The 16,484-nt window shown below is 51.7% G+C and overlaps 1 protein-coding gene across 1 annotated transcript in view; it reads left to right on the top strand.

Moving 5' to 3' along the window:
* The window catches only part of MGMT (O-6-methylguanine-DNA methyltransferase), a 294,862-nt gene extending 278,719 nt beyond the window's left edge, over nucleotides 1-16,143 (top strand). Inside the window, exons 4-5 of the mRNA XM_061192011.1 lie at nucleotides 7,043-7,182; nucleotides 14,799-16,143. Of these exons, the coding sequence (XP_061047994.1) occupies nucleotides 7,043-7,182; nucleotides 14,799-15,008 (350 nt within the window). The 3' untranslated portion in view covers nucleotides 15,009-16,143. The remainder of the gene's footprint in view (nucleotides 1-7,042; nucleotides 7,183-14,798) is intronic.
* Nucleotides 16,144-16,484: the final 341 nt, after the last annotated feature.

Raw genomic sequence — 16,484 nt, 5'->3', positions numbered from 1 at the left:
TGTGTCTAGATTCGTATTTTGCATGTGGCTGTCCAGTTGTTCCAGCACCATTTGTTGGAAAGACTAGGCTTTTTCCATTGGATTGCCTTTGCTCCTCTATTTGTGTGGGTTGTTTTATTCTCTTCCATTGATCTAGGTGTTTTTTCAGCAGTACATCCTATCTTGATTACTGTAGCTTTATAATAGATTAATTTTTCAAATATTGAATCAGCCCTCCATTCCTGGGACAAACTCCACTGAATTTTGATGTCTTTTTCTTGATGTATGTCTCGATTTGATTTGCAAACACTTCGTTGAGGATTTTTGCATGTATGTCCATGAGAGATGCTGATCTGTGCTTTTCTGGTTACTGTCTTTTTTGATTTTGATATTGGAGTAATTCTAGCCTCATAAAATGCCTTGAGAAGTGTTGTTCCCTTCTCTTCTATTATTCTGAAAAAGATTATGCTGAATTGATGTGTTATTTAAATGTTTGATAGAATTTTCTGGTGAAATTATCTGGCCCTATGATTTCAGAAGATTTTAAACTACGAATTCAAGTTCTTTGATAGTTACAGGACTATTCCAGTTATCTGTTTCATCCTGGATGAGTTTTGGTAGTTTGTAGTTTTAGATAAATTGGTCTAATTCATCTATGATATTGAATATTGTGCCTAGAGTTATTTGTAGGAATAATTTTTTATCAATTTAATGTCTGTGAGGTCAGTAGTAACATCCCCTCTTTCGTTCCTCATGTTGATAATTTGTTGGGGTTTTTTAATCAGTCTTACTAAAGATTTATCAATTTATTTATCTTTTTAAAGAACCCAGTTTTGGCTTCATGTATTTTACTCTATCATTTTTTTGTTTTCGATTTCACTAGTTTCTGCTGTTACCTTTATTCTTTCCTTCCTTCTCCTTTTGGTTTATTTTGCTTTTCTCTTTCTGGTTTCTTAAAGTGGAAGCTTATTATTAATGTTATGTTTTGTGTTATTACTGATTTGAGACCTTTTTTCTAAAATATGCATTTAATACTACAGATGTCCCTCTAAATATTAGCTGTGCCCCCTAAATGCTGTATTTTCAGTTTCATTCAGTTCAATTTTGTTTTCATTTCCTTAAGACTTCTTCTGTGACCCATAGATTATTTAGAAATGGCTTACTTACTCTCCAGATGTTTGGAGATTTTCCTTTTGTCTTTTTCCGTTATGATCAGAGAAAATCACTTGTCTGATTTCAGTTGTTTAAAAGTTGTTAACGTTTGTTTCATAACCCAGAATATGCTTTATCTTGATCGGTGTTACATGCGCATGTTTAAAGAGTATATATTCTGCTGTTACTGGCTATTCTATAAATGTCAGTGAAAACAAGTTGGTTGACGGTGTTTTTTATTTCTGCATCCTTGATGTTCTGTCAACTGTTTCTATGAATTATGAGAGAGAAGTAGTGAAGTCTTCAAGTATAATTGTGGATTTGTCTAATTATCCTTTCAGTTTTGTCATTTTTTTTGCTTCCTGCATTTGAACCCCGTTGTTAGGTACATAAGCATTTAGGGTTGGGATGTCAAACATTTATTTCATTTTATTTGCTATCTTATTATTTATTACATTTTATTATTTTATTATCACATATTATTATTCATTTTCTATCTTTTCCCTCTGTTTTTCATTTTTCTTTCCCCTTTCTTTCCTTCCTATGGAATATTTTAACTTTTTTTTATATCATGTATGTTTTTTAACTATATTATCTCTTATAGTTTTTCTAGTGGTTGCTGTAGGGATTATAATACATACTTAACTATCACAGTCTAATTGGAATCAATATTTCTCCACCTTAAAGTAGAATATAGAAGCCTTACCACCATGTAGGTCCTTTAAGTCCCCTGCTTTATGTTATGGTGTGTTGTTTTTACTTCTGTGTACATTGAAAATCTTATCTGTTGATGTCATGGTTTTGCTTTCAGTCATTAAACATATTTTAAAGAACTCAACAGAAGAATAGTCTTTGGTATTTAGCCAAATAGTTACCATTTGTTTTGTTCTGCTTTTATTCCTAATGTTCCACACTTCCCTCTGGTATTATTTTGCTTCTTACTGAAGAACTTCCTTTAGCATTTCAGGTCTGCTGGCAACACCTTAACTTTGTTTTTTTAATCTGAAAACGTCTTTATTTTAACTTCACTCCTGAAAGATTTTTTTCAAAACTGGATGTAGAATTCTAAGTTGACAGTTCTTTTCTTTCAGCACTTTAAAATTGCCTTTTGCTTTCTTCTACCTCTGTGGTTACTATAAGAATTCTGTAGTCATTCAAACATTGTTCTCCTATAAATAATGCAACATTTTTCTTTGTTTTCAAGATTTCTTTCTTTAGATTTCAGCAGCTTCCTCATGGTATGTCTGGGAGTGGATTTCTTTGGGTGTGTCCTGTTTGCACTTTGCTGAGCTTCTTAAATCTATGGTTGTATATCTTTTGCCAAATTTGGAAAATGTTTAGCTATTATTTCTTTGAATTTTTTTCTTCTACACCACACTTTGCTCTCTCTCCTTCTGGAACTCCAGTAACACGCATGTTAGACCTTTTGGCTTTTCCAACATGTCCCTGAGGCTGTTTTTGGTTTTTGTTGTTTGCTTTTGACATTTTTTCCTGTTTCTCAGGTTGATCATTTCTGCTGACTTATCCTCAGTCTCACTGGCTCTTCCTCCGGCATCCCCATTCTGCTAAGAAGCCCCATGCAGTGCAGTTTTTTCATTTTGTATGTTGAATTTTTCAGTACTGAATTCTCCATTTGATTCTTCTTTGTGACTTCTATTTTTTTAAAAAAAAAAAAAACTCTCTGTATTTTCATTTGTTTCATGGGTATTTTCCCTTCTCACAGCATTTTTATTACAGATCCTTTGAAGTGGTTGTCAGATGATGTTTAAGTCATCACATCGCACACCTTAAGTATCTTACGGTTTAATTTTGTTACTCATACCTCAGAAAGCTTGAGGGAGAGGGGCGGTTGTCAGGTGATTCTAACTCCTGTGTCAGCTTTGGCCTTTACATTTGTTGACTGTCTTTTCCCAGGCAAGTTGAGGTTTTCCTGATTCTTCATATGCTAAGTAATCTGGGGTTGTAACCTGATCATTTTGAATATGATATTCTGAGACTCTGGGTCTCGTGTAAATCTTACGGTAATGTTGATGTTTTTGTTCATGAGACGCTCGACCTGGTTGGATACAGCCCGTGAGTCCTGACCAGCCTGCTGCAGGTTGTGCTTTCAGTATCTGTTCCTTTGTAGCCTCCGCAGTCCTGTTCAGGTCTGCCCTCCAGGACCCCAGCAGTGGTCTAACCCTTACCTCAGTTCTCAGAGTCTTGGGTTTAGTGACAGATCCACACATGCACAGCTCAGGGGCGAATCCAGGAATTTATAAACAACTTGCTGGTGTGCTTTCCCAAAGGCCTCTTTCTCTGCAGTCTCCCTGGTCCTTCCCAGTTCTTGGGGGTCCTCTGCTCTACCACACACTCCTGCGACTGCGCCTACATCTAGGGCCGAACAGTGAGAATACAAAGAGGGAGAAAGCAGTGGGTCCACCCACCTTTGGGGACCATAGCTCTTCCCATCAGAAAGGATGTTTCTCCTCAGAGCCTTCAGCACCTGCGGGCCCCCCACCGTTGCCATCCCCCACTGCAGGACTGCTTGGGGGCGGAGGTGCAAGAGTTCAGAGATAATAGCACAGAGGGGGCTCCTCCGTCCTCTGAGCGTCAGGGCTCCTTCTCCCTCCTCAAGGTGCTGACAGCTCTGGGCTCTGTCTGCACCAGCACCGCCTCCGGGGTCGAGGCTGCAGTCAATCCTGGCTGGGGATTATTGAGGGGAAAAGTGGTAAACTGGTGCATCGTTGCAGTGTTTCTTCAAATTCCTCTTCCCGAACCTTTACTTTCCACGGCCCTCAAATAGCTGCTCTGTGCCTTGTGCCCAGGCTTTATAAAGGCATTCAGCAGAGATAGGCAGGGAGAAGATGCTGACTCCGTTCCCCCTGGACCAGAACCCCTGTTTCCTTTCACCTTCATGTTCTCCCTCCCAGGTTCATTCCTGGAAAGGTCATCTGGCTGCTTTGATGCTGAGGCAGCATCAGGTCAGGTTAGCTCATTTACACTTGAAGAGCACGTAGTGTCAGAACTCGCCTCTGGATTCACCTGATCAGAAACCTGGCTCCCTTCCAGATTATCCTGAGCTCCGCTGTGCCAGCCTGGGTGTGCCCCCTCTGTGCCGGAGGCCAGAGGAGGCAAGTCCTGGGCGGGAGAACCCTTGGAAAGTTGGAAACCTGTCAAATGGCCGTGACCCATGCGTGGACACCAGGCTTGATGCTATGGCAGGGCATCCTACAGGTGCGCAGTATCATCAGCGACCTGGCCCGTGATGTGCAATCCAGGAAGAGAGAGAGTTTAGAAAACAGTTTTTGCCAGGTTTAGGTGGTTGCAGTGGGTGTATCTAAGTAGCCACCCAAGCTCAAATGGAGATGGCCGTGTCCTTAAGGTAAAGGGGATCTAAGGAGCAGTCTTCCAGCAGAGCCTACCTTGACCTCACCCGGACCCCAGAACAGGCAGGAGATGGGGAAGGAGAGGAACATCCAGAATGTGGCCTACGGAGGCTGCAGCTGCTCTCCGCAGAGGACCTTAACGGGAGAGAAAAGGATGGTATTTCAGTGGTTGCCCCTTAGGGCCACCTGAAATGATGGTCCGGCCACTAAAGAGTGATGTGGTCACCTCAAGAGAATGTATTTTGCACATCGATCATGGTAATCTTTATGAGCAGGTTTTGCTACATTTTAGAATGATACCCAACAACCGAGAGTGTTGCCCCCCGGTTCGGAGGAGTGGGGCTCAGGTCTGATTTTGCACAGGTCCAGGGTGAAGGCGCTGACTCTGAGCACTGCTTAGACTAATAAATGCATTTGCTCCCTACAGGGTGGAATTGAGTTTCCAGGTACATTTATAAAATGATGTGCTTGATTGACAAATACTGCATTTCTTGAGCTATTTGTCCTAGTACCATTGCCTGGCACGTACAAGGTGAGAAACGGTTTCCCGTGGAAAAATTGACAGTGAAGCTGAAAATGTTTGATAAACTCTGCGCTCATATACGGGCATCCGATTGTTTTATTTTGCAGTGCTTTTCCCCTTGGAAGGAGGGGTGCTCTGTGACTTGGCAGGAGTCCGTCAGCGCCTGGCGCTCAGGTGGCGGCCGGGGAGCTGTGCCACGGCTTCTCGGAACTGTCCTGTCTCTCCAGCTTCTGTTTGCACACACCTCTCACTGTATTCCTGCAGGTTTAGTAAGTTCCAGACTGTCCTCCAGGAAGACCTGGGCGGCATCCTCTCCCTGGGCCAGAACACGGAAAACAAAAACCAACAACGCTGGGCTGTGGGAAGAAGGCAGGAAACTGGCCTCTGCTTCTTGCAGTATCGACTTGTGCTGCTTTTATCGTTTCTTTTCCAAGACAGCTATCCCTGAAACCTCTTTTTTCTCCAAGTTATCACCAAGCTGCCTTGCTTTTCTTTTTTCTTCCTTTTTTTTTTAAGTTAGGCACAACAACGGCGACAATGATAACGATTAACAGTTTGATTTCAAAACCCTTTCTAAAGAAATCACAGTAAACAGAGTCTGTTTGCCTAAGGAAACCCTCGCAGCAATCAGCCAGTCACACAACCGCATGTGCTAATGAACCCAAAGCTGTTAATGTGGTTTCTTCAGTTAAATTGATTCATGAATTTTGAAGAGAACATTATCTAATGAATTTTCTTTGAATAGAAAGCAATTAAAAGGACAAATCAGTCTGATTAACCCCAAAGTCACCCTCCTGCCACAAACGGTGTAGAGTTTGAAATTATATCATAAAAAACTAGAGCACATTCGCTATCTTTTTGCCCTCTGCTAATCCATGTAAATTAATGAACAACAAAGTCAATTTCTTTGCTGACCCTTTTCTAGTATCACCTGGATTATGCTGATGTTTAATTTGCTTAATGTTATAATAAAGTCTAAACAGATTTTTTTCCCCAGTGAAGTGATTATCATTCCCTTCAGTTAAGAAGTGATTTTTATTATTTAACACGCATGTAAGGGTGTGTTTCCTTTAAGAACCAAATCGCGCTTGGCCAGCTTGGCACCAAGTGTAATTAGTGCTGTTAGGGACACACTGGGACTGCGCCCCTGCCCGTGGAATCCTCCCCTTTGTTGCTGCGTCGGGCACTCCCGCCCCCCCTTTGGGGGCCGCAGCTCCGTGTCCAGTGCTCCCACGCCGTGCGTCCCCGTCGGAACGACAATAGGTATGGATTCAGACCCGCCTCCTTCACGTGCCAGGCTTCTCCCCAGCACACTCCACACCCGCGAAACAGCTCTGAACCTGGAGCAGAGAGAGGGAATGCTGTCGCGCGTTCTCCTTTTCATCCCTGCAGCAGGATGAAGAGCCAATGCCTTTGGATGTGGGTAGTCAATTCAAATGGGAATGAAGTTGTTTTATCTTTGCAGCCCTGCTCATTACAGACGCCTGTAGCCAAGGTCACCACCAACCCCTGTGTGCCGTGGTGTTTGGCATTCTAAGCCTGCTCGCCGTCGGATGTGGACGGCTAGCATAATATCAGAGCCCGGCCCGTGGCTTCCTTTTCCTTCTGTGTCCCAGCTGAAGTTGGAAATTAACCAGCGGAACAAAAGGTTTCGAAGTTGGTGTGCAAGCAGGGCCTTCTGTGCTTACGAAGCGAACGGCGTGCTAATTTATGTACACCCGGGTGCCGGGAGAGCATGTCTCAGGCCTGCCTGGCACTCGGGGAAGATGGGAGGAAGTCGCAAATCTGTGAGGCGCGGTTGGGGACGCCTGCAGAGGGGCCAGCCCGCTCCGTGCCCTGCGTCACACGCCTCTTCCTCCGTGTCGGGTGACACGGTGACAGGGCCGTGCGGAGCTGTTTTCATTGAGAATCACACCTCTGTTTATGTTGATGCACCCTCTCTTTCAGGACTGGCAGCTGTTTGTATCCGAGCTGTCGGAGCCGTTTGCCCAAATCGTGTCACTCTGCTCTCTCCCTTCAGATTCGTTCACCAGACAGGCGCTATGGAAGCTGCTGACGGCTGTGCAATTCGGAGAAACGGTTTCTTACCAGCAATTAGCGGCCCTGGCGGGCAACCCCAAAGCAGCGCGAGCCGTGGGAGGGGCAATGAGAAGCAATCCTGTGAGTTTGCGTCCACGTGGTGTCAGCATGGCCGTGGTCGGTGGGGGGGCCTGGGCACTGCGCTCAGGGGGTCACAGTGCCCTTTGACTGAAGCGGGTTTCAGAGGCAGTCCGGGCTGCAGTGGGCGGGGAAGACAGGAAGCGTTTGTGGTGGGGACCTCTGGAAGAGGCGTGGGTGGCACTGGTGGGGTGAAGGTGGTAAAGAAGCTTTCCCACGCACCACCAAGACCCTCCCCGCCCCATGATGCGTGTCAGGACCACGGGAGCTGCTCGGCACAGGGAGCCCGGGGCGGCAAAGCCTGGAGAAGTGGCGAGCAGACGGCCATTCGTTCGCTGGACAGCTGGGCACACTGGGCGCCTAGGGTGTGCCAGACGCTCTTCCAGGTGCCGGGAGTACAGCAGGAAACAAAACAGACCCTCGCACGAGAGCTTATGTTCTAAAAAAATACACGTGCTGGGGTCCAAACCCATCCCCGTCGCCTGGGGGCTCTGCTCCGTCAAGAGGTCCAGGCCGTGGCCCTTGGGACCTGGGTTGACTCATCGCTTTTGGGCATGTCCCCAAGCTCCTTCACGACTTTGTCCCCCCTGTGCGTCTGCAGTCAGGCTGGGCTGAGAGCAAGACTCACGGACCACATAAGGCCGTCTCCCCAGGGGACAGGGTCAGGCCTCAGTGTGGGGCGGCTGCAGGCCTGTCGTTCCCGGGAGTGCAGAGGTCACCTCTGTCCCCGTCACGCCACACGTGGGCCAAGCGCGGTCCAGTCTCAGGGAGGAAGTCAGCGTGGGTTGTGGAGAGGCCGTGACGTGGGCCTGGCCAAGGCCACACAGGCCTGCGGAGCCTGCAGGTGGGCAGGAAGGGCACCCCTGTCCGCACGACAGCTCGGCCCTCTGGGAGACCCCACGCAGTTGCATGGGGCCCTGGAATATTCCCGAGCGTATTAGTCTCCAGTGCCCGCCAGGGCCTGCTCTCACGTTGGGAATGGTTTCTCCCTAAAGCTGTGGGAAAGTCTCTAATATGGTAGAAGAACGCCATCCTATCAGAAAAGCAAATAGAGTCATCACATCATGGGATGGGAAGTTACTAAAGCAGAGAGACCCCGCTTTTTAAAAAATTGTTGTGGCTCTGCTGTGTGTTTTCAAAACTATTTTCACCCCTGCTCACAGGGGAGAGGCTGGCTTTTTGCACACCACGGTCGGCAGCTCCCGCCACTCGGCTCGCGGGCGCCCGAGGGCAGAGCCGGTGTCTCGAGGAGAGGGCAGTTTCTCGGCCTTTTGCCCAAAACGGCACTGTTACTCTTAAGGAGCAGCTCCTATAGGTCTGTAGTGGGTGGTACTGTTTTAATGTATATCTGATCCGGAGAAGAGTTTTCTTCCATATTAAAATATCCCAGATCATCAGGAACAATATGTGATACGATGACACAGCCCCCCACTTCCCGTGTCCCTAGTCTCCACGATGGAGGCCAGTCGATCTGGTCAGCATGCAGTTTTGCACCTGTTGTGCCGTAGTGGCGGCGGCCCAGCTACATCGTGCGCGTACGCCTCCTCTGTGCGCTGCGGGCCGCGTTTCCGCGCTGAGCGTGGGATGACGGTGAATCAGGTTTCTAGGTGTAGTTACTCACATCTCCCAGTGAAGCTGACGTCACACCTTCCCTCTGGAAGGCCACCATGTTCTCCCAGGTCCACTCAGCTTGGGGCAGTTTGACTTTGCTCTGGAGAGAGAGACCATCCAGAGTGCGCTGTGGTGTCCACTCAGGGCCTCGAGGAAGAACTCTGGGGACTGACTTCTTTGCGCCCTCCTTCTGCTTCACGGCATCACCGTGCTGTGTAGAAATTCTCCCTCTGTCCCCCATCTCCATCCCTGTTTCAGGCCACGCTCCTGTCCACGCCCCGCGCGGAGGCGTGGTCCTTCTGCCCTCCCTGCCTGCCTCCCTGCCTCCCTGCCTCCCTCCCTGAGGTTGGCCTCGCGTCCTGGCGCCGCCTGCCCCGTCAGCGGGCGCGGCTCCCATCTTTGCCATGAAGCAACCCCTCACTGCCCCCTGTGCTGCCCGCAGCTTCTCACTCTCTGCAGTGGCGAGTCCTTGGCCGTCCGCTGATGGCGCTTGTGGCGATGTTCAGAAACATTTATTGTCCTGCAACCAGCGGGACTCTTTCCTCTTGCTCTTAATCGCTATGACTGTCACTGCTCAAGTATGGCCTCAGCCACTGAAATGTATAAAACAGGATCTCACAGGGCTTAAAACTCTACCGTCCATGAAGTCCCCGTCTCGACATCCCCATCGCGTGCCCACGCCGAGGGTGGCCGTGACGACGCGCTCGGGCGGGGGGATTCTGCCCGCACCGCGTCCCCTCTTCTCGGCGCCCTCCCGTGCCAAGGGTGACAGGAGGTGGTGAGCCCTCCGTGGCCTTTCCCTGGGCGTCCCGCTGTAGTTGGGTGCTGCCCATGCCTCGTGCAGGGACCTCAACTTGATGAGGGGCTGCAGAGGACCTGACAGAGGCCTCCAGGTGTGGCTCAGAGGCACCGGAGGTGCCCCCGCCAGGAGACGCCTGCCGTGTGGCGCAGCACGGGCAGCTCGGCGGGAATCGGCCGTCCTCGGAGGGCTCCCACAAAGTCGGTAAAAAAAGAACCTCCTCAGAACGGGCCGAGGGATCTCAGTGGCGACCCAGGGACCTGAGGGAGGAAGGGGCCTAGTCAGGGACCGACTGGCGTGTCCCCCTTCTCGGCGCTGACGGCAGGGGCCCGGCCGCAGCACCACACACGTGGGCTCCAGCACGGGTGGCACATCGTGGAGGCCTGCCCGCTGAAAACATCTCGCGTTCAGGCTGGGAAGAGCAGTTGTGCATTTCAGGAGGAGAGTGGCAGGTGGATGTGGAATGTTGCAGACCACCGTGAGGCCCACTGTGCGCTGATTCCTTAGGCGGCTTGAGGTCAAAGGACATGTGCTGGCTCCCGTGACGGCACCTGCTCTTGGCCTGGGCTGCTCTCCCCGCGCCAGGCCGAGGGGTGGTTTTTGCGGTGGTGGGGGAGTTTCGTCCCATTCCAGGCCCTTGGCTTTTCCATAGTTTTCCGTGAAGGAATTAACAGCCCAGGTAAAATGGTTTCGCGGCCTTCCGGAAAACCCTCTCCCAGGCCCAGCCTGGGAGACGGCCCATCTTCTGGTGGGGCAGGTTGAAGAGGCCTCACGCCCTCCCCGGTAAAGCACCCTTCCACTCATCCTCAGACAGAATTTGCTAAATGCAGTTCAAAGGCAATCAATACTTGCACAGAGAGTGTCTCCACCTTCTTCTAAACAAACGCATTCCTGAGGAGTTAGTTTATTCACAGATTGCCGTGAGCGTTAATGACCCCCTGAGTCTTCTCGTGCCAGTCACCCAGATGGCTGTTGATAAAGATTTAGCATCATGTTCTAAGTGTCAGGGCTGTCAGTGGGGCTGAACCATTTGACCAGAAGAAAAAAAACGCACAGGGAGCTATTGATTACAGCTTCTCGGTGTCACTTGTTCACCAGGATTTAGGTATTGATGAGGCCGCAAGTGAAAACAAGCTCTTTCCCTTGTGGGCTGCTACCCACGAGAACAAAGGCGAAGCTGGAGAAAATACTCAGCCGGCACCAGAATCAGAGGGATTCCATTATTGATCGCAAGGCCCCTTCGTGTTATTTTTGTTGGAGACAAATCTATGGGTTTGGAAGTTTCATAGCATTTGAGAACGGGTCTGTGTAAGTGATGGATTCGTGTATTGGATGAATTAGATTTCACAGCATGAAGATTTCAATGCAGCTGTGATATTATGAGCTTCGTGGTTGTTGATAAAAATTGCATTTTGTGTAGCACAGGCTTTAAAGGAGAGGGCATAGAGGGTGCAGATCCTTTGAAACGTCCTGAGGGCCCCAGTGAATTTTAGCAGGTTTCGTCATCTTGATAGTCTGAAGCTTGCCACCAAAATTAGCACAAGCAGAAGCAGTGTTGCCGTTTCTGGAGGGGAAGGTAGTGCATGTTTGGTAAGACACCGGTTCTCCATCAAAGATGAAGACTGGTCATAGCTATCTTTATAATCGCTATTCCAGGCCAGCAGTCCTGTTATCTTGCGTCGTGCATAGAAAGAGAGAAAGGTTCACGTTACACACTTTTACAATTTCATAGCTTGTTGGGCGAGAGGGAAGAAAATCAAAGCTCACTTGTGAAATCTGCTGTTCGGTAGGAAAATTGAATTGGTGCCTAAATGTTTGTAAGACTAAATTGAATTAAATGTCTACCTCTTTATCAGTCAAAAACTTGAATTGTGTATTACCTAATTATGTCCTCCCAGCAGTTATTAATGTACTATTGTATTTGATAAAAACCCTCAATCAGAGCAAACAGTCTGTTCTTTAAAGTTTCCCGCTACTCCCTCCAGGCAGATGGGAGCTGGGTGCTGCGGGCAGGCCTCGGCAGCGTGTCTGCTTCTCGCTCAGTTAAACTGCACTGGAGAGGAAGTCCGAGCTCACCCTCCCCGTGCGGGGTCAGAACCCCACAGACGACGCGAGTTACCATGGCAACTCTAACTTCTGGTCCAAGGTGGGACTAGTCTGTGATGTGTGGGAAGTCAGATTCCCACCTCCCGAGCCAACCTACTTACGTGCCAGCGCCCCCAGGCCCCGCCTCGGTGGTCCCCTGGGGGCAGTGTACAGAGTGTGGGGCTGGAATCCCCTCTCGGCCTCTAAGCAGCTTGTCAGCTTGGGCCAGAGGCTTAACGTGTCCCGAAGTTGAGAGTGCCTGGCCTGGGCTCGTTGGAGGATCCGGTGTCACAGTGTGCACATCAGGCATGCTCTCCCCAGAGCATCGTTACTGAGCAACTTGTCTAGCACAGGGACTGGGGATCCAGCCATCCTCCTGGGACAGGTGCAGCCCCACAGAGGGACACTTCCAGGCAGGCGTGTGTGTGTGTCTAGTGCCCAGCAGGTGACACCCTGCTCCACCCGCGGTGAAGGGCCTCCGGTAAAGGCAGAAGCAGGAACGACCGCCCGAGGGAGCAGGGGGTGCCCAGATACCACGAGAGGAGGTTCCCCCCACGGGTGGGGTCTCTCAGGGTCTGCGCCCAGCTCCCCACCCCGGCGCCATCTCCAGAGTGGGCCACCTGTGTTCCTGCACCTGTGCCCGCTGCTGTGACCTCTTTGTGGAGCGGCCACCGTGATGTTCCCACAGTGATGAGAGCGCTCACCCCAGCGTGCCCTGGGCCTGCAGTGGCCGCCCCCCGGAGCCCCTTCCTCCCGCCAGGATGGAGCTACCTCGGATGAAGCCTTTCTTCCCCAGGGACTCGGGAGCAGGCCCTTCCCTTAGCGGAAGTCTGAACTCTGCCAAGGCCTGGGGGAGTCCCTCCAGAGAGCAGCTCTTCTCAAGTTCTGAGTGACTGCTTGTCCGGATCCTTACGCAGAGCAACCGTTGGTCCCCCAGAGCCCCGTGCAGTGGGAACACGGGGTACACCCCTGTGTTTGGTGGCCCCCGGCATGTGGCCATCCCTGGCACGCTGGGTGTGCTCTAAGCTGTGTCCACTGGCTGCCCAGGAAGACATCTCCCATCCACTGTGGTTTTCAGGGGCCGTAATTACATCCCTTTCTTTCCTCCCATCTTCTGAGCCAACTGAGACATGAGTAAAGGATGTTAGCTTTATTAGGCTAAAAGCTTGACTGGAGAGGTGACATGGCCATAGCCATAGCCATGGCAGGCTTTGCAGGAAGTCCCACCAGAATTAGACCCCCCCCCCAAGTCCCGTCACTGGTCCCTGCAGGGGCGGGCGCTGACCATGTCTTGGAAGACAACAGGACACCCCGTGCCGGGGGGCAGGCAGTCCCCCTGCAGGACTCCGCAAGGTGCTGAGCTGAGCATCCTCGTCCCTTCTTCCAAGGGTGGCTGCTCAGTGAGTCACCCTCCCCTCGGGGGTTGTGGGGAGAGACCAGGCCAGGAGCATTTCTCCAGTGAGGTCCTCCATGCGGAAACCGAGAGCAAGGGCAGGGGCCACTGCAGCCCCTCCACCTGTGGCTCTCAGAGCTCTGTGCGGACAGCGGCCCTGCTGTTCCAGGACAGACCCCAAGCAGGGCTCCCGTGGGCATCCTTGGGACTCCTGCTGAGGAGGCCCCACCAGAGAGGACAGGGGGTCCCCTCCCTGGTGGGGTTGGCTGCGCAAGCGCGGGGTTAGGGGGGACTAGGCCTGTGAATGGTTCCAGGAGTAGCGATCGGCCCTCACGAGAGGGCCCCTCACTCCCATCCGGCGACTGCGGGCCCTGGGGTCCAGTCCAGTCTGGTACGTGCGGTATCAGACTCCTGCAGGTCTGCGTGGTGCCAGCTCTGGGCCAGGAAAAGAAGGTGCCGGGCACTGGGGGAGGCCCTGTCCTCAGGGCATCAACGCCTGGTCCGCACGCCTGCCTGCCTGCCTGTCCGGCCTCCCGGGAACCAGGCCCTCGCTCTCCAAGGCTGGGCCAGCCTTGCCCCTCCCCTGGGCCAGCCTTGCCCCTCCCCTGGGACTGGTGTGGCTGCATTTCGGGCCGCGGGTGAGCTTCACTGGGTGCACAGAGCCCAGCCTGGGCCCGTGTTTCCTGGTGCATCTCAGGGACACTCAGCCCCTGGGCGGCTGTCACTGCCCTTGGTCCCAGCAGTAGGGCCCTTCTGATAGTCGGCGGTTCTCTGTGGGTTATGTTTGGACGTGCTTTCACTGTAAAGTGGCGTTGCTTTTAGTGGAATCACTCTGTTGATTTAAGGCAGGCACCTGACTACTCCGCTTGTCTCCAGGTGTGAAAGGCTAGGAGCAGCTTTGTCTTCCCATTAGGGCTTCTTTTGGAGGGGTGGGGGGGAACCCTGTGGGAGGAATGAGGGTGGGCATGGGCCGAGGGTCCTTGCTGGGATCAGTGGAAGAGCTGGCTGCCCCATCCCAGCAGGTGGGGTACTGGTGGCAGCAGTGGTGGTGGCAGCTTTTCAGGTGGGAACAGATGGAACTGGAGCTTCTCAGACTTGCCATGTCCAGCGACTAAGGAGGAAAGCAGGTCGCCCCCAATGCACGGGTGTAGTGTAAAGCCGGGGTCAGCAAACCTTTTCTATAAAGGGCTGTTCAATCAATATTTTAGGCTTTGCAAAAGCAGCCGCAGGTAAGGAGTACCAAGTGGGCGTGGCTGTGTTCCCATGAAACCTTATTTACAAAAACAGGCGTGGACTGCATGCGGACAGCCACAAGTTCCAGCCTCTGGGTTGAAGTGGCCTGTGTGAGTACAGCATTCCCCAAAGTTTCCTCTTACATCTTGGAAGTGTTGGAGAATTTTACGTGGTACCTAAACTTGGAAATGTCATTTTAAATTCTGTATCCGTTTTAAATCCCTCATCAAGTGAAACTAAGCTTTCTCCTCCCCAGTCGTAGCATAAAGGGGTTCTCTAGAAGATGCCCCACATTCGCCTCAGGCATTGGGCCCCTTCCCAGCCCACGCAGGACCCTCAGAGGCCAAGGGGTGAGCAGTGCTGAGACGGAGCCTGCACGTGGCCAAGCCCTGCGAGTTGGGCCCTGGGTCCATCGTAGTCAGGGGCCTTGCCCTGGATCCCGAAAGACCACGCTGGCCCGGAGCCCAGACTGACGGCGGCTGCCTTGCTGTTTTCCAGATCCCCATCCTCATCCCGTGCCATAGAGTGGTCTGCAGCAGCGGAGCCCTGGGCGGCTACTCTGGAGGCGTGGCCGTGAAGGAGTGGCTTCTGGCCCACGAAGGCGGCCCGGCGGGGAAGCTGGCATGTGGAGGGGGCTCCCGTCCGGCCAGAGCCTGGCACGGGGCCCTGGGTGGCACCACCAGCGCCCAGCCTGCTGGCCAGGATTGAGTGTTCGTAGTAACAGCTTGCTGGCAGCGCGGCGGGTGGCGGCACTGCCACGTTAAAGGGGCTGGAGCCGTAGGGGTGCCACATGTCTGCTTCTTCTTTTCCACATTTTACGACAAAGTGAGTTCAGAGACTGGCCGCCGTACATCTAACTTGTTCCCTTCTCTCACACTGTCACCGTTCCATTTCTGATACTGTGAAGTCGGGGGTGAGACAGTGGGGGGTTGGCAAACGTGAGGGCGACTGCCCCGGAAGGAAGGGGCGTCCGGCGCCCGCCGGGAACCGCTGGCTGCCTCGGGCACCGCACCTGCGCCCGGAGCCAGCCAAGGCCCCCGGGGCCCCGGACCCCCATGCAGGCCCGTCGCAGGCTGCAGCCGTGTCCGCCCCCTGCGTGCTCCCCGCCTGACCTTTGCTCTTGGCTGTTGAAGCCGCCGGGATGATGATGCTGGAGGAGAGGGGACGGACCCTGGGAGCAGGCGCTTATTACTGAGATTCTCCAGCTTTATTTTCCCAACTGCCAGAAAGCGAATGCAGGATGCATCCACTGGGGGTCATGTCAGTGGAAAGAAAATAACCACTTGCCAGAAAGATTTGGGAAAACAAACAGCTCTTTGCGCGTGGGCGTGGTTGAAATGGCACCTTTCTGAGGAATGGAGTCGATCCCAGCCTTTCTCTGGACAGACGGTGATGAGGGATGCCGACCTCTCCTTCCTGACACCTGACGTTCGAGCCTGGAAGTCAAGGGTCACACGCGAAGGTGGGTCAGCTCTTGTCACCGACGGCAGTGAGGAGCGTCTCCAGCATCTGCCGGGCACAGTCTGATGCTTCAGGATCGTGTTGTCGTTTCAGCGTTTTAATTAACTTCCCCAAAAAGCGTAAGGGAAACTTGTAGCTCTGTGTGTGGGTAAATAACATGACGCATGGAGAAAATAAACCATGCCCAACTGTGCAGCAGAACACTGTGTCTTTGCCAGGGGCGCTCGCGACCGTGTAAACAACAGCAGGGAAGCTTGAGCAGTTTGTGTTTGTCACCAGAAACCTGGGTGAAAATACAGCCCTGCACGTGTACAGTTCGGGCGTACTGTGTATCTCATGGCACCTTAATATCAGCAAAAGAGCAGGTACCTAACACAGACAAACGAGGCTTTTCTCACCAGTTTACAATTTACTGCATCCCTTTCTTAGGTTAGCCAAATTAATTCTGGATTTTTTCCCTCAAAAATAAAATTTGACCATTTCCCCATTATCTTCTGATTTTGGTCCTTCTCAGGACTTCCTTATGGCTGAGTCGGGCTCCTGCAGGGAGCTGCACAGATGTCTGATCTTCGTACGGAACCCTGAGTCTCCCCGCTGCGACCATCCATTCTCACGGGTGCCCTCGTCTCGGCGAGCTGTGAGAATCATGAGTGTCTCCGCGTGCGGGCAGAGGGCCCGTTTCTCTGTCCGGACGTGTTGGGAGGACGAGTGGGGGACCTGGGG

This window comes from Eubalaena glacialis, chromosome 1 (genome assembly GCF_028564815.1).
Source record: "Eubalaena glacialis isolate mEubGla1 chromosome 1, mEubGla1.1.hap2.+ XY, whole genome shotgun sequence".
Lineage (NCBI taxonomy): Eukaryota > Metazoa > Chordata > Mammalia > Artiodactyla > Balaenidae > Eubalaena > Eubalaena glacialis.
Note: the sequence above shows the minus strand (reverse complement) of the source record. Positions and strands in the feature narration are given on the sequence as shown.